Below are 26,781 nucleotides of genomic sequence, written 5' to 3'. Positions count from 1 at the left end.
ATACTTCGTGGACATATTGCAGAAAGTTTCTCTTCAAATGCAAGAACTAGAAAACGGTAAATTAAACCTGACCTTGTAAAGCACAATACTGAGGCAGAAACGGGAATTTTATAACCAGTCCCATTGTTATAGAAACACAGGGGCCTTAACACCTGCCCCATATTTTTACCCTCCAGCCAGCAGTTCAAAACTAGAATTTATTCCCTCTTAGCTCAAGATTTCTTTCTTCCTTTCCCAACTCAACCTGCATCCCCCTCCAACACCTTAGGACTCTGGGTAAGCATGGGAAAATACTTAACTGGTATGATGTATCTTGCCTCTCTCTTCCATCTTCTTTGAGATTTGTGGAAACAGAGCATATAAGAACCACCACTCTTTCCTAAGAACAACTACTCAGGCCTCACCTCAACATTGTCCAGATCAAAAACGTCATCCTACTCTTTTAATGCTCCATGAACCCACCCTCCCTAAAGCCAACAAAGCCCAATAGGCCTACCAAAAAAAAAAAAAGGTCAGAGCAAAGAGGGCAATAACAGCCAAAAAAGAATGAAAAGGAAACTCCTTAAACTGTCCTTTCCAACAAATCAACTTACAGCCTGTGGGAGAAGGTAAGATCCAGATTAACTGTCACATCTGTGGAGTCTCATGAGGTTTATGTCTGGAAAGAACAACTAGAATATTCTACTCCCTGAATACTGCAGGCCACTATATTTATCCACACATTTTTAAATACGCTAAACAATAGCTGTTTTAGGCCCATGAAGGCTAAACTGCATACCCAAAGATTGAGGGGTTGAAGATGCACTTTTATCACCTTCACTCCAGCTACTCATATATCCCCCGTATTTTTCTCATTTCCATACTGCTGTTTGTGTGACAATGGAAAAGTGAGATGGTGGCATGATTCACATTAAAAGTAAACCACTATTATGCTGTAACAGTAAGGAAATATGCAGTCATATTTAATTTGGGAGAAAATAACTTTCCAAAGACAGCACAGCACAGCACACTAGTGGCGCCTTAGTGCTTAATACCAAGTTCTCCTAAGTCCCATTTTCCAAGAATAAGGGAATATGCAGCCCCGTCAGAAAATTCTAGAAAGTAAACTCTATGGAATTTTACACAGAAAACAAGAAAAAAAAATTGCTAAGATTCCTGCCACTCTGATGAAAAAAAATTCCTCCTTGACTCCACTTGCAGTGATCAGCACTTCAAACAAGACAGGCATCAAACACAAGTATCAGTTGGTTTTGCCTGATGGAGATCATTCTGTGTGCTTAAGAGCAATCAAACACCTTAACTTTTCTTTTAAAGTAATTTAGACTGCATTTCACTCCCAACCAGATAGCACTTCTGCCTGTCTCCCTGCTCATTCATGATTCAGTTGAATACTGAGCTCCTTGCACACTGACAAGTGCTGCTTCATAAAAGTGAGTGAGGAAAGAATGTTCTAGTCCCTTGCAGGCACCTGCCCAAAGCCCTGGCACACAGTGTTTGGTAGCACTTGCTAGAAAATCCAGATATCTCATTAGCCAACGCCAGAAAGCATCCTGACCAGCATTTTTCTGATATGTCATAATATTTTTCCAGAAAATTAGAAGAAAATCCATGTTAAGTGCACAGCATACACATCATAAAATCATAGAATATTTCAATTTGGAAGGCACCCATAAAGATCATCTAGTCCTATTTCCCTGCTAATTGCAGGACTATCCAAAACTAAACACATGTCTCAACATTCCTTAAACTCTGACAAGCTTGCTGTAATGACCACTTCCCTGGAGAACTTGTACCAGTGACCTGCCACCTTTTCATCATGTCCAGCTTGAACTTTCCCTGACATAGCTTCACACCACTATTAAGCACCATTATGATAATTAAAGATTTGGATAAGCAAGACTCCAAGCAAATTCACTATTCTTTGGGAAGATGTTTCATTACTTTAATCACTTTCAGCACTAGTAAAGCTGTCTTGTCCCTAGCCAAATTCCTGTCCAGAGAAAAAAAAAAGTGAAGTATTTAATTTTCTCTACAATGAACTGCATAAAGTGAGTAAATTAAGCTCTGTATTAGTCTAAGCCTTTTAGGCAATCTGTGGCTGAACTGAGAACCTAGGACCTAACAGCTGTAACTCCCAGTGCTAGATACAGAAACAAGATTATCCTGAGAGAAGTGAAAAAGGAAGTGCCCAAATCTAAGTATCAAATTCATATTTTTTGCTTTGAAATTGCATTGAAAAATTGTATTAAGTATTTACAGTAAGACACAGACCTGTTGTATTCAGTTATCCATCACTTTGGCATATTGTCCACCAGTAGAAAAGAGCTGAATTCACTTTTGCTAGGGTCAGCAGGTAATTTAATTGGGTCATTTTAATCTAAAAGGAGCCAGTGGAACTGCTGTGCACAGGATGCAGTAGGTCACTTACCCAAGAAAATCAACCATCACAATAGAGCTTTGCAATACATCTCCACCCACAAGAGAGGATTAACACAATAAGGGGCACAAAGATATTGACAGCTGCCTTACCCTGGTCTTAACTAAAAATGGCACATGAAATACTGGTTGATCACTAGAAAAACTGTCAGCATCAGATGAGGCGGGGAGCAGATGAGAGATGAAAGCAAAGATTCTACAAAGGAATCCAAGAAATCATAAGGAGAAATAGTTGTACTTTGAAATAATAATTATTTCTACTATTTCTTTATGATCTAAGATCTTTTACTCTTTCACGGCTTTTTAAAATAAATTACAAAGCTAAAAGAACAATTTTTAAAAAGGAGCTGTAATATAATACTTCAACTAATCAGGGGTTTGTGTGCATGAATTTGAAAAATTACATGATGGCACTCTACCAATTCCTGATACCTGTTTGGTAAAGTCATAATAGCTGTTAAGAGGATGATAGGACTCAAACTAACTGAGTACAAAGTAAGGCAATAGTTAAATAGGACTCACATTGGAAATGCATTGAAGTAGCATTGGGAGCAACATACCTGGAAATAAAATGAAGTTCTAGATTTGTAACTGGAATAATATACTCGTATTACCTTTATTGAAACACTGCTGCTACCTCAGCATTTTGTGAGTAAAAGAAAAACTGTTAAATATACTAGTAGCAAAGTTTAAGGCTTATTTTGGAATCACTGTAAGTGCAACTTTGTATGTGGCTTTTAATAAAAGGAAACATTTCACCATGCCATAGATAGGAAGTAAGGCTGTGTTAATCTTGGGCTAAGAAGGCATCACAGAACAAATTAACCCAAGATTCACTATGGGAGAAAGAGCTGAACATAAAAAGCCTCATGTAGAAGGTCTTCCTCACTAATTCTTTCATTTCAGCTCTACTAATTCAGGATAATATTATAACTTAAGGAAGATGGGATTTCTATTAATACAAAACCAAAATATTAGAGTTTAGGGGGAAAAAACAGACCAGCCACTTAGGAAAATGGGACTTAAGAGAACTTGGTATTAAGTACTAAGAAGCCACTAGTGTGCTGTGCTGCCTTCGCAAAGTTATTTTCTTCCAAAATGATTTCCTGCCTGTGATGCAACAAAATAAAGACAGGGATTACTTGCTTTTGTAACGTGTTTTGAGGTCCTCAAATAAAATTCTATCTAAATACAAAATATTTGTTGCCATAGATCAAAGACATATGATAGAACATAAATTAATAAAGAAGAAAGATCCAACTCTGAAGCATTTCAGTATGCATGGGACTCAGTTTGTATTTTTGTTGAATCAAGATCACATTCATCCACTGCAAATTAAACCCAGTGCTCCCCTGACTTACCAGCCAACAGTCCTGGCCTATTTAGTGGCTATCCCATTCCTCCAAGATTATGTCTCTTTCTAACAAACGAGTTAAAATTTTAAAAGGTAGTCAAAAAGAGTAGACAGCAATGCCCATGAGTCTCTGACACAGTGACTTAGGCTCTTAGTTTGACAGCAGGAATTGTGAGCTCCAAACTCTTTGCCTAGAAATGCTTCTCCATATGAGTATTCTAAAACACATAGTTTGAAAACTGATTGTACTTGATCCATCTCCCTTCCAAGGCATATCTGATACGCACAAAATGTCCTTGTGAAATAAAAGGGTGAGTAATCTACTCACTGAGACTCTTGCCTGGCCTTACCACTGCCAGATACGAAGTAAAAGAGAGAATGACCTAAAAGCCCTTTTGGGGAGAAAGAATACAGCAACTACAACAGGAAAAGAGTCACCTAAAAAGGAGAAGAGTTGTATCTCTGAATTCTGAATATGGGGATTACATAGTTAAATGCCTATGGACAAGATAAAATATATCTAAGACATTTTTTGCTGAAGATTTTATTATCAAAGTACTACTGAGAACATACATGCAAAGAACAAAATCAAAGTCTTCTGCCATTCCTTTTGTCAGCCTTTATTTCTGTAACAAAATTTCTTTCTTTGTACTTATTAAGGACCACAGTAATAGATTAGTTCAGTTGGAGTTATACTATGTATACTTAACTTGAGTTTTGAAACATTCTTTTCTTCTGAACAATTAAAAGTTTTCCTATAAAGCAAAATATTTTCAAAAGTAATTACAATAAGGCACTGTCTGCCTAAGTAGAGAGGACAATGAAGGTCATATTTGAAGTCCACAGGAAGATTTCAAATTAACAAATAGAGGCAAGGATGACACAGTTTAATTTCAGATTTCATGGTCATTCTAAAAATTAAATTCTTCATTTTAATAACTTTCAAAAACTGCAGACACCAAATATTGCCATTGTGCAATATTAAATATTTCCACCAGATGTCTCCAGCCTATTAGTTTACATAGAAAGTTGCACTCAATTTGAAGTGTAATGTGCCAAATATAAGTGTAGCATATTAAAGAAGTAAAGAGAAGAAATCTGCAACTAATTACTTATCTGTTTAGACATGGATATTTTAGGGAGTTCCACAGTGTCACTTAGGCAAATACCAATTTTTTGAACTAACATTTTGGCCAACTATGATTTAAAAAAAAATAAAATAGAGAGAATTCATGGTTTTCCATTGTAAGAGAGCAATATAAGGTTGTATTTGGCATGAGTGACTGATGGATTACTGAGAAATATTTTGTTTGTCTTATAAAAACAGGAAGAGTTTACAAACCAAGCTAAAGACAACTCTGTTTTCAGGACTCTCTGATATAAGCATGGAGTAATCCAGTTATTTATTAATAGCCTTTGGGGATTACTCCCACTCACTGCCTTGAAATGTTCGCCCAGATTCTGTCAGTCTGAGTCAGAACACAAGCAATGCTCAAAACATACACAGTGACAGAAGAGAATTCCAAGGATGAAAGGGAAACGAGATACTGCTAATTCTCAGACCCACATTTCACTGAGTTGTGCTTCAAAGGCATCTTTACATGACAGCTCCTACAGAATCCTTCTCATTTGTCTGATCATCAAAGTAGCACTTGGTGTATCTGACAGACACGACAGAGACAGCTTCGCCTTATAATCACTTGTATGTATGAGCAACTACATACGTGCACATCTATATTTGACTCAGGAAACCCACTCACTTATTCAAAGTAGGTTATGCCTGAAAATGAGAGACTCAAAAGTCTCTAAAGGGCCAGTGACAGAAGGTACATACTTCCTAGGGATCTGAGGATATTATCCTGGAAGCAACCTGGGGTCACTTGCTGGGTTACATAAAAGCCACATCCATCCTTTTAAAGGTTCTCAATGTATTTTACATAGGTTTGTTATTTTGCAGAAAGATGGGGAATGCCTCTAATCACAGCAGATGGGATGGGTCAGACAGAAATCAATTACAACCCGTCTTCTAAAAAGATACTTTCATTTAACCAGAGTTTTTGCTTCAGAATAATCAACCTATAGATTGAAATTATTAATATGATGATGTATAGGTAACTAACATTTTCATTTTTATGAAAGACATTCAGTTTTTAACAAAAGCTTTCAACTGAAAGAAAAAAAAAGCATACCAATGACAAATCAGGTACTGAGATCTTCAGCTAATTCACTAATATAGTACAGCATCTTTGTTCATCATTTATATCAGAGATATCTTTGAATAATGTTTTCCAAAACAGCACAAACTCATTTTTTTTCAAAGAAATTCAAGTGTTAGTCTCCAAGATCAATGCTAAAGCATAACTTTTCTGGGCTGGTGACAAAAATAGCTCCTTTAAAACAGGTAATTTTTTTCCCTCCTTATTTCTACTTAGTTTCCTTTAAAAAGAAAAAGAAAAACAAAACAAAAAAACCAACCAAACAAAAAAAACCAAAAAAACCACATAAAGTCATACACTCAATTCACAGTATGGAAGCATATGCCTTAAATTTTTATAATCCAACAACTCTTCAGAATACTGTAGTATGAACTTAAGCCTTCCTTTTCAAAATTAACCAATAAACGTCACTAGTGCGTCAATGGACTCAACTGCCATAGTGATATTCCAGAAATAGTTTGGTTATCTAGAATTTTAAAGTCCAAAGCAAAAATAGCTGAGTGTTCTGAGCTCACTATCCATGAACTCTGAACTGAGACAAAGTCACACAGCAACACTCTCCAAGCATGCAGTGCAGAGATATGGCAGGTCATAAATACTACTTTTTTTTCTTTTCTTTTTTTTATTCTGTTTTGGGGGGCTGTTTTTGCTAAGAGGCAGAAGGAAAAGGAGCATCACTCTGCATTTTCTGAAGTACCATAATGAATGGGCCAAAATGAAGATGTATAGTACCTATAAGCATTAACAAAGATGCCTCAACTGCATCTGTCCAGAGAGTAAGGGACGACTTTTCCCCTCAATCATATAATTTGCCAAACACAGCAGAGTTTATAAATGTTTATTATATGGGAAACACTTATCTTTACATTTAATTTAGCAAGGAGATTCAACTAACATTAAGATTTTATGAATAGTCAGGCAACCATAAAAAGGGCTTGCAAGCCCAACATGGTTCCCTACCTGACAATGATGCACATAAAGCAGTGTTTTTATTAAACAATCCTTCTAAAGAAAAAATCCACCACAGTATAAGAAAATTAAGATCTGTTAAATCAAAATAGCTTGTACTGAGCAGTGCACAAGAAAAATATTTTCTAGTATCTCTAAAAAGATCATATTCAGTTTTTATTTCAGCTGCTTTTGATCATGTTTCTTAATTTGAAGAACTGTACAATACCTGTCCAGTATATGCAAAGTCCAGGGCTTGTTTTAAACCAAGGCTTGTGACACCATGTAAATTCACCTCATCAGCTTCACTCTCAACCATGCAAAGACTGAACATTGCCTATGAGAAAAAACAGAAACGCCATTAAGTAATTTTGGATTCCAAATTCCAAATAGCAGCAGCCTTGAGAGTTAGGAGATCTATACCAAGTTTTCAGTAACACCACAGTAATCAATCTTATAACAAAGTCCTTTTATCATTAAAGAAATACAAAATCTTATGCTGGATAAACTGAGAGAAATCCTTTTCTTCAATATACATATACTTCTTAATTAAGTAATTCAGGTGAAATCAGTGAGAACAGTCACACAATAGGGTATCATTCAATAAAAAAGGTAACTGGACTCTGGGAAAAGAATAATCTATACAAGCACCACTAAAAGCAATACTTATGTATAGTGTCATTGTATATAAGAAGGAGCAATAAGCCATACACAATTACTTGAGAAGAAGGGCCAGTTAAAACCGTCTTTTATAAGCAATCCTTTTCAAATCAGCATCTCAGACTGGAACATGAGCAGTGCTGTAGTCACCTTATGAAATGAAGAGGAATGATGGAGATGCAGACACCCCATCTTACAACCTCCCTTTATTTGTTATTGCCTCAGTTTCTCATATCATAAAGTCTAAACTGAAGACAGACAAGGTGCTATGGAATTTATCTGAAAATACCACTGAGGAGAGCAACTCCCTTTCATCCAGCCTTACTTTCCAGATCATTCGTCTTCAGTCTACCCCTGCAATTAAGCACTTGTTCTCAGTCTCTTCAATCCTTGCGAGAATCTTTTTCTTCTCATACCCATTAAACTTCTTTGCCCTTCACTCTTCCCTCTCAACCTGCACTCCTGCTGCACTACCTCTACTTACCACTCCTTCCCCACTAATCAGCCCCATTCCCCATTCTTTAGCACCCTCCAACACTTTTTTTAACAAAATTCACCACTCAGTGTTTTTAAACAGTAAACTGTGAACAAATAAACTCAACACTTCTGCCATCTGCCACTACTAAAGAAAGTCAAAACTTACTCCCAGTAGGTTTTGTGCTATACTCAATGTCTTTAGTGAGGCTACCAAACTGCACCTTGGGGAACTCCAGTAACAAAGCACTTCTCATGGACATAATCCCTGCTACCTTCTTTCTAAACTCTGGCTGATACCTGGAGAAGCTGAGACAGTCAACAAGCTCACTGGATTTCATATGTGCAATCTGTCCACCAAGCAGTGCTGAATTTGAAGGGAAAAAATAAGCTCTACCTTATCTAACGACTTAGCACATAAGAATGACTACATCATCTTTACCCAAACTATTCCATGTTTCACCTAGACTCAGGTGACTTCGAGAACTGAGTGCTTCCTGCAAGTAATTTCTTCAGAAAATATTAGTACTTTTTGTCATTAAAACATCATAATTTGGCATAAATCTGTTTCCCAGAAATCATCCAATATAAACAACAATGACATTTATCATACAGCCATTCCTTCTGATTTTGCAATTTCTGTTGAATTAAAGTGATACCAGGGCTTCTTCCAAACTGGCAACAGAACAGAAGCAACAAATAGTTTAAAAGCTTTATCAAACAAATACAGTAAGACACAGCCATGAAATATACCTAGAGAGAAAAAAACCAAAAACAACAAAAACCCAAACTTCTAACAAGTTCAGCCAGTTTTCTTATCCATTAAAAATGTAATCAGAGGTGGATATTTTGTTGTCATCTAGTAGCTAATGTGAGGCTTCAGAGCTTGCTAGGAGCTGCAAGGTACTCATCAGCCACTTTTTGGAAAAGCAGACCTGCAGTCGCTGTCTGGGAGAGATAAGCTTCTCATCTCAGAAATTCACTACTAGATAAATATTTTGGAAAATATTCCTTTCACACACCAGTTCCTGAATAAAGACAGTAAAGTTTCAAAGCAACACCTGTCTGCCGAGGGGTAGATTTGCACACCTTCTGTATGCTCAACCCCATCACTGACTGCCTGCAGAAAGGCTGGGAATGCTGAGAGGTGAAAGATGCTCTGTGTCCTCCAACCATGCTACAGTAGCACACTGCACACTACAGACCTGTGCATAGGAACCATCTAAAGACAGTGTGGTTACTAATGCAGCTCTTATTCTGGTAAAGGGATAATATTCCACACAATGAGTTAAGCTCACAAGTACAAAGAAACACTTAACTGAATCTTATCTGTAAACCAGGAATCATGCCTATATAACTTCTGTGTACACTTACTAACTTTACCTTAAGGAGATTATTTTAACACAAAGATTCCAACATGGTCTTTACACAGGGTTTATTACTACACCTAACTTAGTAAACTCAGCAGGATCAGACCACTATCCAGTCACTGTCCATAATCACCCACAGTGCATAAGAAACACAGCCTCCAGCAGAGCTTTGACCCCTGCCAACTCTCCCAGGCAATGCCTGGACTATGGTCCAGGAGTAACTCAAGCCATGCCTGTTCCAAATAGGCAGCATAGACAAAACCAAAATGCTCACAGAGGTTTAGCTATATTGTCACAAGCCATGTTACGCCAGTCCTTTTAGGGCCAGAAAACAAGCCCTCATTCATGTTATTTATAACTACAGATATAGCCTAAGAGTGCAGTGAGCTATCAGAAGCTGCCACTAAGACACAAAACTGTGGCTTTGTGGAGAATTGGAAGGGACCATAAAGATTATCTAGTTCCAACCTCCCCTGCCATGGACAGAGGCACCTTCCACTAAACCAGCTTGTTGACCAGCCCCACACAAGCTGGTCTTGAAGACTTACAGGGACAGGGCACCCACAAATTCTCTGGCCATCCTCACAGTACAGGATTTCTTCTAATATCTAATCTAAACCTACTCTCTTTCACTTAAACTGAGAGCCTTCCTTCTTGTCCTATCACTACATGCCCTTATCAGAAGTCCCTCTCCAGCTTTCTTGAAGAGTCTCTCTACATAATGAAAGGACACACACTCTGAAACCTTCTCTTTTTCAGTCTGAACCGACACAATTCTCTCAACTTTTCTTCATAGGAAATCTTGCTTCTAATCAGTTTGGTGGCCTTCTGGACTCATTCCAACAGGTGAAAGTCCTTCCTATACTGAGGACCTCAAAGCAGGACACAGCACTCTAGGTGGGGTCACATGAGAACAGAATAGAGGGGGGAAAATCCCCTCCCTTTTCCTGCTGGCCAGGCTACTCTGGATGCAGCCCAGGACATATTTGGCTTTTCAGGCTATGAGTGCACATTGCTGGCTCATGTCCAGCCTCCCATCAACCTCAAGTCTTTCTCAGCAGGGCTACTCTCCATCTGTTCATCCCCCAGCCTGCCTTAATACTGGGGTTGCCCAGACCCAGGTGCAGCACATTGCATTTGGTCTTACTAAGCCACATGAGATTCCCATGGGCCCATTTCTCAAGCTTGTCCCAGGCCCCTCTGGATTCCATCCCATCCTTCAGGTGTGTTAGCTGCATCACCCAGCTTGGTGTCATCTGCAAACCTGCCAAGGGTTCAGTCAATCACTTTGATTAAGGTATTAAATAACACTGGTCCCAATACAGACTCCTGAGGGATACCACTTGTCACCGATGCCCATCAAACTCTAAGCCATTCACCTCTGGAAGCAACTGTCCAAACACTTTCTTCTCCATCTACCAGTCCCCTCATTGAATCCATCTCTCTCTAATTTAGAGACAAGGATGTTGTGGGAGACTAGGTGAAAGGCTTTACAGAAGTTCAGATAGATGATGTCTGTAGCTCTTCCCTTGTCCACTGGGGTAGTCACACCCCAAATATTCTGTGAATGTTTTTGAAACTGAGTAGGAACTACATCTGTTTTTCAGAAAACAAGGCCAAAGAATTTGATCAAAAGACAAGGCCTGCAATGGTCCTCAGACAGTTCACATTCAACTGAACTTGATTAGCCTCCAGGCAAGTAATCTCCCACTTAAATGAACTTTGTACTGCTCACTGATCCACACTGCCTTCACTAGCAGGCAAATTTCCTTGTTAGCCTGATAGTTTTTGAGGTTTAATCCAGTGTGAAAAAAAATCTGTTCTACCATAGGCAGAAGTTGAACTCAAACTCAGCCTTTAATTTGCACTCCTGTACCTGAATATTGTAGTTTCAGCTGAAAAAAAATATGGACCATTACATTGTGATTTGAGACTTCACCAATACCTCAAGGATGAGTTATGGTTGAGCTGTTAAACTCCAGTTTCAGATGCATCCTTGATAACACTCTAAGGTTTTGTGAGCTTATACAGATCCATCAGTCATGCTTTTAATACAAGGCTACTAGCCTACTTTATTTTTCCTTTGGGTACATTAAAAACAAGGCAATAAGATAAATATCTCAGGTGAATGCAGAAGTGACAGACAAGAAAAACAAATGAAATACAAAATATTTGGACAAATGCACAACGGAAAGTCAACCCTGTCAGAAAACCTACCAAATTTGACTAAGCATGAAATGTTAATAATGTTATTTATTGGCTTAATCCAACAATGCTATTATACTTCGATTTAAAACATTTCAGCTTGAAATAAAATCTATTTGATTATGCCTCATTTCTGCTTCAAGACCCTCATGAGACTTGAAAGTACAAGTTGCCACTGTTAACCAAAGATCCCTTTTATAATAAAACCCACTGATGAGAGGACTTAAAATCCTTTCTAGCTCCTTAATAATCCAGATCTTGTTCTGCCACCCAATCATATAATTAGGCAACATTGTGGTAAATAGATTGCTTGTTTACATTCTGATATTTCAGTTAAGATTTTAAGTAAGTAAACCAAATCCCCCAATGCAAAGTAAATACAGTCCACTTGCCATTTTTTGGCAACTGCTCCAAAATTCATGTCTCAACATTCTGACACAAATGGGTGTATTCCATTTGTGGAATTCCACCTGAGGTCACACTTATTTCAGATGCTACGGATTTGGACAGCCTTATTTTTGTGAGGCAGGCAGATACTTTAATAGCTCCTCTTTTTGGAGGAAGGAAGGAATCAACCTCTATTCTTCTTCTAATCTTGGCCTGAAACAGAAACAAAGCTACAGAACACAGCTTTTTCCTTTTCCCAAAGGAAAAAGAAAACAAAACACACAGTCCTTAGATAAAAATATTCAAGCCATAAAAAAATTCTTAGACTCTTGAAAACTTGACTTCAAAGAAATGCGGCAAGCTGGTGAGCATTTAACACAGAGCACACTTGTAGTTTCACAACATGGCCCTGAGCAGTCACAGGTACCTTTATAAAAGTATTTTCTTCTACAAACATAGAATACAAAAGTGAACAAGAGCTTGAAACTGAATGACACACAACCACGGGGTGTATAGACTTAGATTTGAGCAGATCTGATGCAACCAGGCAGAATTGTCAAAGATGTTTAGCACAGTCATTGTGTCTGACTTTCCATGCTCAGCATGTTGTTTAGTTTTCAAAAACAAAATGCACAATAGTTGTAAAATAACATCAAATCAGAAAAATGTATTACTGTTAAAATGTCCAGACACATTGATTTTTAGCAGTCAGGTAGCACTGCAGCAGCATATATGGACTTCTTCACAACATACCACTTCAGGAACAGATACGTGGGTAACAGACACACAAGATGTGTGTCAAGATCCCCAAAATACAAATTGCTCACTGTCACAATGGTGACATACAAATTGCTTCTTGCCTTTGAGTCATTTTCTTACTTACTCAGGTGTTCCATATCCATGAGAGTAATCAGCTTTTCCTCATTTGTACACATCAACCTTACAGCCACGTCAGTCATAGCAAAACAGCAAACGATCAAAAAACAACTTAACTCAGTTGTTTGTGTTTAAACAAGCAAATTTTGTCAGTGAATTCCACATATCTTAGTGGCCTTTTAAAGGCAAGAAACAGAATCAAAACATATGCAGTGTCAGGAGACAGGTAAATTAAGTAAAATGAACAAATAATTATGCTTTATGCTGTTAAAAAGACAGCACTGTGACTGAAATCATAAGTAACTTACTGCTGTGACCTGAGGCTTTCAAGAAATACCCTCCCCTCTTCTAGGAGTAAAGAAGCACATGGTACCAGTGCATAGCAATAACCTCTAATATCTCAAAGTTCCTTCAGCAGGATTGTGAAGAGACATTCATGACTTCCACTTTTTTGATTCAACTTTAAATGCAACATTCAAAAGAAAGCTAAGCTTTCAAAAACAGACAAGTAAGCTGAGCTTGCTACAGCAACCTACAGTAACTCCAAGAGTAACATTTTCTCCTTCATATTTCTCAAACACTGCTTTGGTAACAACCAGCAGCCCTAGATCCACGTCCACTATAACACAAAACAAATATTTGGAACTTCCCACCAAAACATAGCTCTGACCTACACAAATTCTTGTTCAACCACAGTCTTACGTGTACAATAACAATGTCCTGGGACACTTTAGAATTACCTCCACTTAGCAAATTAATTGCTAAAGAACTGACCAATGAAGTCACCAAGGTTTTCCTTAGCTATTCATCTTGTTGCATTGAATTTTCTAAGTAATTAACACTATCTAGTATTGTTTTACTCTGGAAAGAGCTGATTTGTCATCTCAAATTTCTGGCTCCACAATTAAATGATACTGGCTTGAATTCTTTTAAAAATTAATTTAAAATAGATAGGCATCTTCATTAAGGGCAGAATTTTATTCACATCTACTTCCCACATCATATGGGGAATGCACTTAATTCTACATTCATCTTCTCCATAGCCTTTTTTTAAAGGGAAATTGATTGTACTTCTCATCTTGGGCATCAGAAAAGCTATGAAGAAAGTAAACCAACACTTCAGAGATGCCAGATCAATTTCCCACACTGCTCAGGGAACTCAGTTATGATGTCATACCTCAAGATTGTTTTCATTTCACGTGTACCTTTAAGCCTATGAGAAATCTTACTGGCATCAATGATCTGTTGATCAGTGGCACATTCTTTCTGATTTGGGACCTCAGCTTATGTGTCACTTGGGCTAATAAGTACCCAGTCCTGACATACTCTTTTCTATTTGGGCTATAAACTTTTTCAGGCCAAAGCATTACACTTTGCAGTTTGTATTAAAAATAGCAATTCCTTGTTCATGTAACAGTAATATTAAATAAATAAATCATAACCTATTTAATCTACTTTGTTCTATTACTCCTGAAATAACCTTTGGATGTCCTTAGCTTCATGTTCTTATTCTTCATTACATAAGCCATGTCATTTTTCCTTTGCTGTTTTCACCTATCATAACAAAAAAAAAAATACATTCAGAATCTATGAACAGGAGTCAAAATACTGTTTTGACAGATAACCATGGCCACATCAAATATCGACTATGCTCTAGATGTGCAATGTATACTTATCCAAATAACCAATTTAATATATGAATGTTTCTTTACAGCATGTAAAAATGTGCCTTGTTCTTCCTATTGCTAGCTTTGTTTCCCTCCCAATTCAAGCCTCTCTATCCTAAATCAATCATCAGCCAATCAGCCATGTCCTCTGGAGTCTCTTGAACACTGAAAAACATATCCATCAATACCAATTGCATGAAATATGATTAAGAGGCTCATTACACAATTCTTCTGAAAAAAGTTCCATATAAATTCACACAGAAAATGTCACATAACATCAGTCATTGATATGAGCCTACAGTAATTCATCTGCTCTATGAAATTTACCTAAATATTGGTTTTTAAGCATTTGCCAAGCAACTAAAATGAATCCCATGAAATGGAAAGGTCAGCTATCATTCACAGTTTAAGAGAATATATAGGTAAAGAAATAAAACTGAGCAGCAAACCATTCAATTTTATACACAGTATTCAAGTGTCACATATTACCATTAGTAAAGCAAATTCCACTGAACCTTTGGAGTTTCTTTCAGTACATCAGTGTCAGACAGTGATACATAATTACACGGCTCCAAAGAGCTTACAAAATCAAGGATATGTACAAGGCACTTGCTACGTCACACTATGGATACAAAAAGATATCCCTTTCTTGGAAGCTTTCAAAATAAGTAATGGAAATTGCAATATAGAACTACCTTACTGTTTAGAGAGCCTAAGGATGTGAGATTGTTTTTCTTGTTTGTATATTGGACATTCCATCAAGAACAAAGTGATTTTCTTGGTTGTAACAAGGCACACGGTCTCTATTCCTAGTCAAAAGAAAAACTTCAAGATTAAAAAAAAAAACCAAAACAAAAACCCCAAAACAATAACAACAAACCAAAACCAACTGAGGAAAAATTCAAATTCAACAAAAAAAAAAAATCCCCAAAAATGTGTTGCTAGCGTGTTATATCCTTGATTGAACCTGCATCAAACATAATTCATGTTTTGATAGTCAGAGTTTAACAGCGCAATAGGTCTTCCCCAAAGCTCTGCTTAGGTACACAAATGTAATTTAAGCCACATGGAAAAAGGAACTCTGCAGCATGCCATTCATTATGAGTTGCTGCATCATCACTAAAAAGACTCATATTCAAAATCTAAGTAGTGCCATAAAAACAAAATAATTCTACAATTTCCATGTGCAACTTGGTATCAGAATAAAAAGCCACACAAAACTGTGAACTATTACAGATACGGTAAAGTTATTAATTCCAACATTTCAAAATGTATAAGTCACCACAGGTGGTCCTGAATATCAAGATTATTGTTTCTTTTATGGCAGATGCAAGAAAACTGAATTGCAAGAACACCGCCATGCAAAGCACTGCATAAAACTCCAATAATGTACAGTCTGTCCTAACAATAGGCACCCATAAGCAGGCCTGCCTTTTGGAGAATAAAGAAAGCAGCATAACTAAAACTAGATTTTTTTTTTTCCCAGCATTTCCAGTCAAGCACAGAAAAGCATGAGTCACATTTGCAAATTTTGGCTTAAATTGGTTTAATGCTTCCCAGTGAATGCATAAGCCTATTGTTCACGTCCTTCGATGATTTTAGCAAGTGGTATCAAAAGCAAGCCCAGAATAAAATTGCAATAAAAGTCACTTAGCTCTTGAACTAGCATTTTAACTACCACAATACATTTAATTCAGAAAGGCAAAGCTTCTTTTGATTTTTTTTTCCCTCTCCAAGGAAAAACCATGATCCAAACTTGGACACCTTTAAGTGACTTCATCTTAAAAACATACTTCATACAATACCACAGAACAAGTGTACCACCTTAGTGTATGCAGGCTCTAATATAACAGCTGTACAGCAAGGCGTAATCTAACAGAACTGTAGTAACAATCTTAGTTGTTATTATAATTACCTTTTTAAGAAGCCATTTATATAATGGGATGTGAATGTCATTAGACTGACATCCAAATGTTACAAGCAATAGTAAACTATGGCAATTACTTCTATTCTGCATCCTAACTGCAAAAACATACTTGTTATGCAAGAAATCTAATGCTGAAATTTTAAATGGTTCATTTTATGAGTTTGTACTAGATATCTTCCCTATCTGCCCCATTTTAAGAGGGTTTGAACTAGACAACCTTCATATTCTTTAAAATAATTCTATTTTCCATTACGATTCTAAATCTTATTTTCCATTAAAAAGATAGTAAAATTTTGCTAAAGTACCACCTTTAATTCCCACCAACATATTTGTTAGACTCTTTTATACAAAGACAAAGTAATAAACCAGCTTACTGACTATTTTTCTGTTTCTTTCATACACTTCTACTGATAAAACCTTGAAAAGTAAACAAACACTAACAATTCGCAAAATAAAAGAAGAATGACTTGACTAACCAAGCTTGTGTTAATGTTGCAGTCATTTGTCACAGTAGTTTTCATCATCAGCTAAGCTCTACCCTCCATCAGCTATTTCCTTTAAAAAAAAATGCCTCTATAAAATAATCTCCTCACTTTATTTTTAGTTGTCTGCACTTGACCATGCTCATTTATCCTTTGGCTTTTCCTCCAACTCTAACAAACAAACCCCTTCTGAGATAACAGACCACAACAACATTAATTTAATTATTCTCATAAATTCTCTAGGCTTGATACCTATTTCTTCTTGGCTGAAATCTAACCCTGACATGGTAGATGATTAAGTGCCAGGTACAAGAGCTCCTGAAAATGCAGATGAACATTTTATAAGCTGTCTTAATATTCCTAATTGTTATATAAAATGGGCTTTGTGAACATTTATTGCCTATTTGCATAACTGGAACTCTGTGGCCCTGGAAGAGCAGGTTATTTCATCAGTAGCTAAGAATGTTCCACATGTTCTGAGGAGATGGTAATTTGATTTTTGCACACATACACAAACTTGTGTTCTATATATATAGAAGTAATGGATGCAATGTAATGGTGAAGAGTATGTTATGCTGGGCTGTAACCCATTGCTTTTTCACAATGTGGATTCAAAAAATGCTTCTGACAGAGGCCTTTAAATGCCTGGAAGGCAAACTAGGCAAGAAAGAAAAGAGGAGAGATCTTTGCCTGGGTAAGTGACTGAATACATAAAGCAGTGAACAAGGAAAGATGGGCCAGTTTTCACAGGGAGTGATGATTCCTGTGGAACAACTCATGTTTAACATATGCAGAGCAGTTCTGGAAAAGGGCAAGAGCAGTGAAGGTAGAAAGTCCATTGAGGCAAAACTATGCAAGGTAGCAAAGGCATGGATAATGTGATAAACTGTAAAAGGATTACATGGAATAAGTGGCTCACTTCTAAAATAGCAATTATAAAAATGAACATATGAGTTTAATGAAAAAATCATCCCAGTCCTCAGCAATAAAAATGTTTAAAACATGTAAAAAAAGGTAATAAAAGCTTAGCTTTTTTTTTTTTTTGCAAGAGACAACAGAACAGAAACCAATCCTATGCCCATACAAAAATTTACACCTTGCCTACTGTATGCAATTCCCTTACCCTCAGCTCACAAAACATATACCAGAGGTGTCAAAACTTTGGAGAAGGGCAAGAAGCTTCCTCAAGCATCCTGCAGAGCTTCCATTTAAATAGCATCTGATTAAGACAAAAGTTTCCAGCCTGATAAAGAGATGACTGAGTGACATGAGAAGAACCAATGGTTATCTTTTCCAGTAGAAAAGCTAGAAGGAATCAAACTAAACGGGTAGAAATCAGATTGACTATAAACAAAAGTAGTTCTTCACACAACAGACAGTTGGCCACCCTGTAAGGTGGATGAGAAATCTTACAGAGGCCCAATGAGAAAGAAGATAAAAGCTTAGAAGAAAGACCTATTAAGGATTGCTGAATAGACAGGAATCACACCTTGCTCTGAAATGTCCCTGAGATGAAAACAGCTGGGGAATTCTCTGGATCATATCACATACACTTACCCTGGATTTACTCTTTTTCACCAGACATCACAAACAGCTACTGCTAAAGCAAGTAGCCAATGATCCAACTCAGTGTGGCTGTTCTTATGCTCTCACCTAAGGCTCCTAAGGGTGTCTCTCTCCTTGGAGGTAACACCTATCAGGTAGCAGATTGAGAGGCAGTGTGATCCATTCATCACTCATACATTAGGTCATCCAGTGAGAGGACTGGGATTTAGGGAAGTTTTTGATGTCTAAAGTTTGCAAACTGGCTGACTCAAGCAGATTAACTCTTGCCAAAGATAAGCAACCAGCAGCACTTTACAAAGCTGTTCAGGACAATCAAATGCAAAGGTTCCACTGCTTAAACCCGGCCTTTCACAAGATTCACTGCCTACAGTGACATGAATTCAATTTGCCAACATTATATATCAGTCTACTAAAATGAAGGTGTTAAAAGGATGTAAAATAATGGCACTGTTGACAATGAAGCAACTGAAGAATTTATTAAAAGAAAGGTATCTCTTCTAAACTTCAAACAAGCATGTTGTGCAACACAAAAGCCAGAATTGAATTGTAATGGGCTTCTTATACAAACAGAGGAGACTGGAACACTCCCTGAGGGGGTATCCAAAAGAAAAATAGCTATTTCAAGAATGTTAAAAAGTTCTAACACCTCTCTGTCTCTTTTGTGGGATACTTCTCATGTTATCAAAATGGTATGTCCTAGTCACTGAAGCTTAAAGTGATATGCTGCCCAAACAATTCCCTCGGGTATTTTCAGCTTCACTACACCCACAGAATACTTTTATTTTTCCTGAGGTTGTGTAGGAAGATACTGACAGAGACTACAAGATATGCAAGAGCATCTACTGCATCCAACAATGTTCTGAAACACAAGATTTCCTCACCAGACTGTATAGACTGAGAAGATCACAGGTACAAAATGCTTCTCTGCAACAGGCCTGCCTCAATAAATTGGTTTTCATGGGCGAACACTAAGCCACATAAAATGCAGCTGAGCCCAACCCAAACTCAGCATACTTGTTATGGCAGCACTGCAAAATTGAACTGAGGTAGTCTGAAGCAAGCAAAGAAGATGGTGAAGAAAATGGACAACCAGAGGAACATGGCTGTAATGACTCCTTTCTCTCCTGGTTTTAAACTGAGAGAATGCATCAATTCAGTAGCAAAACACCACATGTTGTTATCACAAAAATGAACTAATCTGAGACAGTGGGCCACAGATTGCTATGGCCTATCTCACTAACTGCAGAGTTGATTTTGCCATATACAGCCATGGTGCACACACTTACCATATAGGCACTTCAAAAAAGGAAAAGAAAAAAACTCACAATGATACCATCACATATTGTCTACCATCCAACACTGACATAATTGCAATGAATTCATTCATGAACTATGAGAATTGCAACAGAAACATATTTACACAGGCTGAATAAAAATTGTTGTGAATTTGAACACAGAATTCAGAAAAGAGAAGATTCTTGTAGATGTTTTTGTCAGCACCAACACTGCTGAGATGTGGGAATTCTGTCTGCAGCAAAGAAAAATTGCTTCAGAGCCTCACAGAACAAAAACTCATTAAATACAAAGATAAGGATGAACAAAATAAAATAACCCAGATACATTTCCTTTTTTTTTTTCATTTCAAAAGAATATTAAAGTATTTATTTAGAAAGCTTTAAAAAGTTTGCAAATCATTTTTGTATATACTGCAGAAGTAAAAGAGTTTGTTCAGATGAACATTATAAAAGACACCTCACACCTGTCCATGCTATATTACTTCCAATGCTTTGATTTAATTTAGTAAAACAATTGAAGTGCCTATATCAAAAAATATTTTGAGAAGTGAAGGAATGTGGAGCTTTCGTGACACTCAACTGTAACTGGATTATTGAATAATTAGTAGTAGCATTCTAATTTGTATTTAAACTTTTATAATGTCCTAGTAAATTAATTCCACTTTTTTTCCAGGCCTCCTTCTATTTTAAACCAGTTCCTTTCTTTCTAATGAGAAGCAAGCAGTACTGAGTTCTCACTCTCAACAGGTGTTATATAAGTAACATGTTCACAAAACCAGACAGATCCAAGACCTCCCTGGACAGCCCATTCCAGTGTGATGCTACCCGCAATGTAAATTTTTCCTCAGACTGAGGTGGAACTTCTCTTATTTAAACTTATGGCCATTGCTCCTTATCCTGTTTTCCAGAAAGGAAGTTCAGAAGCAACCATACCTATCCATATGTGGCCTGGGGCTAGGGAAGGACTGCAAGCAGAACTGCTATTTGTTTGGAAGAACAGAGCTGATTTGGTCCAATGGGAAGAGCTTACATTTTTAAACGTTATCTGGAAAGACAATTTCTAAGCAGCATCACTTTCAGGGTATGATAGAAAGGAAGATAGTGTTATTTTTGTTGACATATAGCAATTGTAAAATGCTGAAAGACAAAATCACATTATACTGCAAAAGCAGCAGGTAAGCCTGGTTTCTCAGAACTAGGTCTTTAGATCTATATCTAAGACATATCAGACATATCATTTTTCCTCTTTATGATTATTATAACAAGACTTTGAAAGCTGTTTGCAACAATCACCCTTTCAATCCTCTGGGATTGGTTTATAAAAATTAATTCCCTAACCTTATCATGAAATGATGTAATATACTGTAAAATATGAACAATCAGCAATATTGTGGACAAAGGAAGAAACTATCTCACAACAGGCAGGAAAGAGAGCACAGAAAACCCCTGAGAAGAAACTGCTTAAGAATCAACTGTGGCAGTTAATAGTACAAAGTCTGTGTGCAAAATTATTATCACTAGTTTATTTGAGATAAGAAAAATTCTCCTAGGCAATTGAGCATGCTCCTTGTGGAAACAGAATCAGAATATTATTGACATTTTAAAATCTATTCCAGATAATTGATATAATTGTTCATCCAAATTAGATGGAAAATCTGCATCTTTTTGAGAACGATCAAAGTCCTGCAACTAAAAACCCACTCAAATGAAAAGCAGGGAAGAAGAGTTTTTCTGACTAGAAAGCCAGTGCATTTTGTAGAAGAAAATCTGAGGTTATATAATCACCTGCCAACACTGTAAATGCCTACTAATGAAGTCATGCAGTAACATTTCATTTTGCTCCCAGAGGGGAAAAAAGCAGAGGAATCTTTTAATTGGAAATGACTTAGCTTGCTAGAGCTATCACAGTTACACATATTAACTCAACTGCCTTGTCTCAGTGCAATAGATTGAGACAAATGGCAAATCACAGCACATCAATATGGAAAAGTTTGCCTAAAATGATGTTTCTTGCTTTAAAAAGAACACATAAAAATAAATGTTTACTGTTCTTTATAGTACTCTTTTAGAGTATGGAGATAACTACTATATTCCTTACGACATTTTGAAAGAAGAGGTACTTCAGGAGCAGAAAACAAATTAAAACTCCTAATTTTCAAGTGTCTAATCTTGCAGTTGAACTCCATGTACAGAGTCTTTGTATCCAATTACCTAAGGGATTTTTTTTCATAAATAGAAAACCCACAAAATTTTGGTGTACAAATGTAACTTCCAAACCAGGAGTTACTCTTAGGATTTAAACTTCAAAGTTTCTGCACAGCTGGAATTGTGAGACTGCCTATACCAACAGGAAGAATGGAATGCCTGTTGGTACCCTAGAAGGCTTTAAGTATTTTACTGAAGCTCAGGTCTCCAGCTTGTCTTAGGAAAGCAAAAGATTTTACTCCAAACTATAATCTTAAAGATTTGGTAATGAAACTTCTGGCCTTCTCTGTCCACTCTTCCTCACACAAGTGACTCCAATTGCCCCAGTCTGTAAAATGACACACATTTAGTTATCCTTCTAAAGCATCAACAAACATTTCTTTCCAGTAAAAGGACATAAGTATCAATTTCTAAGAAAATATACTGTTTAAGAAAACACTACAATTTAGCAAAGTAGACACAGAACAAAAGTGCAGAAAACTATACAAACTCTCCATAGAAAACAAACATCCAGTCTCTTGTAGAAGTTGTTTTACAATAGTTGCAAAAAAAGTAAAAACATTTCATTCATTCTGATAGAGCCCTGCATAGAATTGAACATATTTTTGGAGACCTGGAAAAAAAAACTGTAGTGGACTGATGTTGGCTGGATACCAGGCACCCACCAAAGCTGTTTTCTCAGTCCCTTCCACAAATGGACAGGGGAGACAAAATATAATGAAGTGTTCCTGAGTTGAGATAAGGAACAGGAGAGATCACTCAGCAAATACCGTCATGGGCAAAATGGAGTCAAATTGCAGATGTTAACAGAATTCATTACTAACAAAATCAGAACAAGACAGTGTTAAAAACAACTTCTCTTCCCCTCTTCCTCCTTCTCAGCTCTCCCTTCTTCCCCAGCAGTGCACGGAGACAAAGAATGGGGGTTATGGTCAGTTCATCACCAACAGCTTCTCCCACTGCTCAGGGAGGGGAGTCCTTCCCCTGCTGCACCGTGGGGTCCCTCCAAGGGGAAACAGTTCTCCAAGAACTTCTCCAGTGTGAGTCCATCTCACAGAAAACATTTCTCCACAAACTGCTGCCATGTGGGTCATTCTTCCACGGGGTGCAGTCCTTCAAGGATGGGCTGCTCCAGCCTGGATTTCCCACAGTGTCACAAGTCCTACCAGGAAACCTGCCCCAGCATGGGCTTCTCTCTCCACAGGTCTGCAGATGTCTGTCAGGATCTAACTCCAGCACAGGTTTCTCAGGGTTTCACAGTCCTCTTTCAGGCATCCACCTGCTCTGGCTAGGGTATCTCCCAGGGGCTGCAAGTGGATGTCTGCATCCTCGTGGACCTCCATGGGCTGCAGGGGCGCAGCTGCCCCACCGTGGTCTTCACCATGGGCTGCAGGGGAACGTCAGCTCCAGCACTTGGAGCACCTCCAGTCCCTCCTTCTGCACGGACCTTCGTGTCTGTACAGTTGTTCCTCTCCCATATTCTCAACCTGCTCTTCTCTGGCCACAATTATATCTGTACAATAACTTTTTTCCCCCTTCTTAACAGATTACAGAGGCGCTAATATCATCCCCTGCTTGGTTCAGCCTCGGCCAGCAGCAGGTCCATCCTGGTAAGTTTCACATGGCAATGAGTTCCTCATAAATGACTTTAGGGTTAGAAATTCTGGAATTTTTGTCTACAAATTCCTCCAGAACAAAAATAAGGGTAAAAATTATATAGTAATAACAGCTAAGTTTGAAGCACATGACTCTGGCCTTCATGGCCACTTGAGATCCAGCACTTCCAGATCATCACTCACGTCATTCTGAATAAATCTGCTATTCTCCTTTATCATCCTCTAGAAATGCCTCTTTCTTTTTACCAACTCTAAAATTAAGCTTGATTCATTCTTCTAATTCTTAGAAAAAAGAATACCCAAGTAGCTCAAATTAGGTAAAATCTTCCTAGATATCAATATATTTTTATATCTCTCTCAAAACATTATTACTTTTTAATTGACTCTTGCTTTTTCTAAATTATTAGAATTAGGAACATAGTGTAACTTTCTTGCCATTCTCCTCCAGAATATAGATCTTACTTCACAATATTCTAAAAAAAGGTTTTTGTCTATTAATAAAAAACCTGTTTGCCTGATTTCAGAAAGCACAGGTTCCATATTCATAGCTAATATCTAAAGTCTGAAGAATATATCCTACTAAACCATAAGAGTTTAGAGGCAGACCAAAATATTCAATGCTGCATAAAGCATTCTCTCAACACTTTTTAAATAAAAAAATATTATGTAGCAATAAAGGACATTAAGATTTTAATTTGCAATTACAGTCCAGTCAATACCAAGTAACTCAACTGGAAATAACAGGATAAATCCCAGTGCCCCAAATCTCAACATCAATCAATAAGTGACCAAAGTAGAAGCTGTTCCTACCACACTGTTGAAACACTGGGCATAGGTGCTCTTTCCATGATGTTTCTATGTACAGGGTACAATAAACTCAGGAAAGAGTATCACAGGTGCACATGATATGGCACCTTTATGAAAATATTTCAACCAAACCAGAACAGGTGCTATACTTATTATAATTGGCAAGCATACATAGCAGTTGCTACAAGTAGAAAGGTCCAGAATCCCTCTCTGTACACTGGGGTTAAAGGAAATGAAAATGCAAAGCAATCTCTGCTACACCAGCGCCTGGGCATCATGATGAAGCAACATCAGCAACCGTGGCAGTAAAAATATGCTGTAGCAGAACCCATAAGCATGCAGATAGACTCAAAAAATGAGCAATCAATTGGCTCAACACCAGCACAGCAAAAGTTACATCAAGGTTAATAACATTTCTTAAATACACAGAATAAATTAAGTCTAAATTCTAACCAAAAGTCAGAGAGAGTTGACAAGAAGATAAAAACCCTTCTCAGGTAATCAGAGATATAGAGAAGTTGTCATACACTGTATTACTATTGTAACAAGACAAAAAGATCCCCATAAAGAAGTTCATCATACTACAATTACTGTGTAGACAAAATATTTAATAAATGTACTTTGTTAGAGAAAATAGACCTTTAATTAATTTCAATTTTAGTCTCTGATTAACAACAGGATGACTCACACTTAAAAATACCAGTCAACTACAGAGCTATAGATGGTCCAACATTTTGAGTGGGCACATTGTAGAAAAGGTTAGTAGAATTGCCTCATATGAAGTATACTTTTCCTATGAGCAAACATGATTTTTCAGTTACTCCAATTCTAGACTAGAATTAGACTGGAATTGACTGAATCAGATTTCCCAGGGGATATTTTATTTTACATCTTGGAAACACTTGTTTATGAAAATAAGTTTTATCACATTTAAGTAATTACTATGGCTTCCTCTTTGAGAGCAACCATTTACATCTGACAAAAATCCAATCTCAAGTTGAAATAAATTGCATTTATCATGGTATCATAGAATGGCTTGGGTTGAAAGGGTAAAGATCACCTAGTTTCAAACCCGCTGCCATGGACACCTCCCACTAGATCAGGTTGCTCAGAGCCCCATCCACCCTGGCCTTGAAAACCTCCAGGGATGGGGGAGCCACAACTTCTCAACCTGTTCCAGTGCCTCACCAGCCTCAAAATGAAGATTAAATTTAAACTCCTTCACCCCATACTTCCATACTCTAATCACAGAATCACAGAACATGCTGATTTGGAAGGGGGCCACCAGGACCATCAAATCCAACTCCTGGCCCTGCATAGACACCCCAAGAGTCACACCACATGCCCAAAGGTATTGTCCAAATGCTTCTCAAACTCTGTCAGGCGTGGTGTTGTGACCATTTCCCTAGGGAGCCTGTTCCAGTGCTCAAACACTCTCTGGGTGAAAAACTTTTCCTGATATCCAACCTAAATGTCCCGACTCAGCTTCATGCAGTTTCCTCAAATGCCATCACTGGTCATCAGAGAGGGCATCAGTGCCTGCCCCTTTGCTTCCCCTCATGAGGATGTTGAAGACCACAGTGAGGTCTTCCCTCAGTCTCTTCTTCACCATCCTCTCATCACAGCTCTCATGTGTTCTACAAAAATTTCTACATACTAAAATATCTTCCACTTTCTCACTTTACTGGGGCATTAAATTCATAGAAAGATGTGCACTGACTATCTCTGTTGGGGGCAGAGGGAGGAGAAGACTTACCATAAATAATTATTAAAAAAAACTGGTTTATGTTCTTAACATTTCTTTCCTATGGATATTTAAAGTTGTATAATCTACAGAGTGAAAAATAATCCTACATTTTCCAAAGGTTCAAACTTAAACCTTGTTCAATATGATATCTATAATCATCTCCATCCTCTACAATGATAATTTTTAATACTAATATGGAAATAGAAAAATTTTGGGACTTACTCGGAAGTAGTCACTGCAGGCTGCCAGGACTGCTTTATGTGCATGGAATTTCTGCTCTTCAGCAATAAGGGTAATATCACAAAGAATGCCATCACTTCTTTGTTGGTTCAGAGCTGCCAGGACGGCATCGTTGTGGGAGCTAGACTGACAAAGCCTCTGACCTGTCAGCATTTCCTGAACACTGAGAGGGGAAAGGGGAAAAATTCTGTCAAAACTAAAAAAAAAAAAATAAAGTACAAAACAAGCACATTCTGTCAGGAATACAGAACAAGACAGGATAGTTTGATAGTTCTTGGAAAGCATAAAAGTCATGAACCCTGT

At 37.4% G+C, this 26,781-nt stretch overlaps 1 protein-coding gene across 6 annotated transcripts in view; it reads right to left on the bottom strand.

Moving 5' to 3' along the window:
• Nucleotides 1-26,781, bottom strand: part of KLHL32 (kelch like family member 32) — a 123,384-nt gene that overhangs the window by 67,173 nt on the left and 29,430 nt on the right. For 5 of the 6 annotated variants that reach the window (XM_038131502.1, XM_038131501.1, XM_038131507.1 and 2 more), the window contains 2 exons: nt 26,461-26,641; nt 7,184-7,291 (listed from right to left, as the gene is read on the bottom strand). In XM_038131502.1, coding sequence (XP_037987430.1) covers nt 7,184-7,291; nt 26,461-26,641 — 289 coding nt within the window. Of the gene's footprint in view, nt 1-7,183; nt 7,292-14,368; nt 26,427-26,460; nt 26,642-26,781 lie in introns of those variants that run through there. The other variant, XM_038131504.1, reaches the window with a different exon arrangement.

Source organism: Motacilla alba, chromosome 3, assembly GCF_015832195.1.
Source record: "Motacilla alba alba isolate MOTALB_02 chromosome 3, Motacilla_alba_V1.0_pri, whole genome shotgun sequence".
NCBI classification, from domain to species: Eukaryota; Metazoa; Chordata; class Aves; order Passeriformes; family Motacillidae; genus Motacilla; species Motacilla alba.
This window is presented reverse-complemented; position numbering and strand designations above follow the sequence as displayed.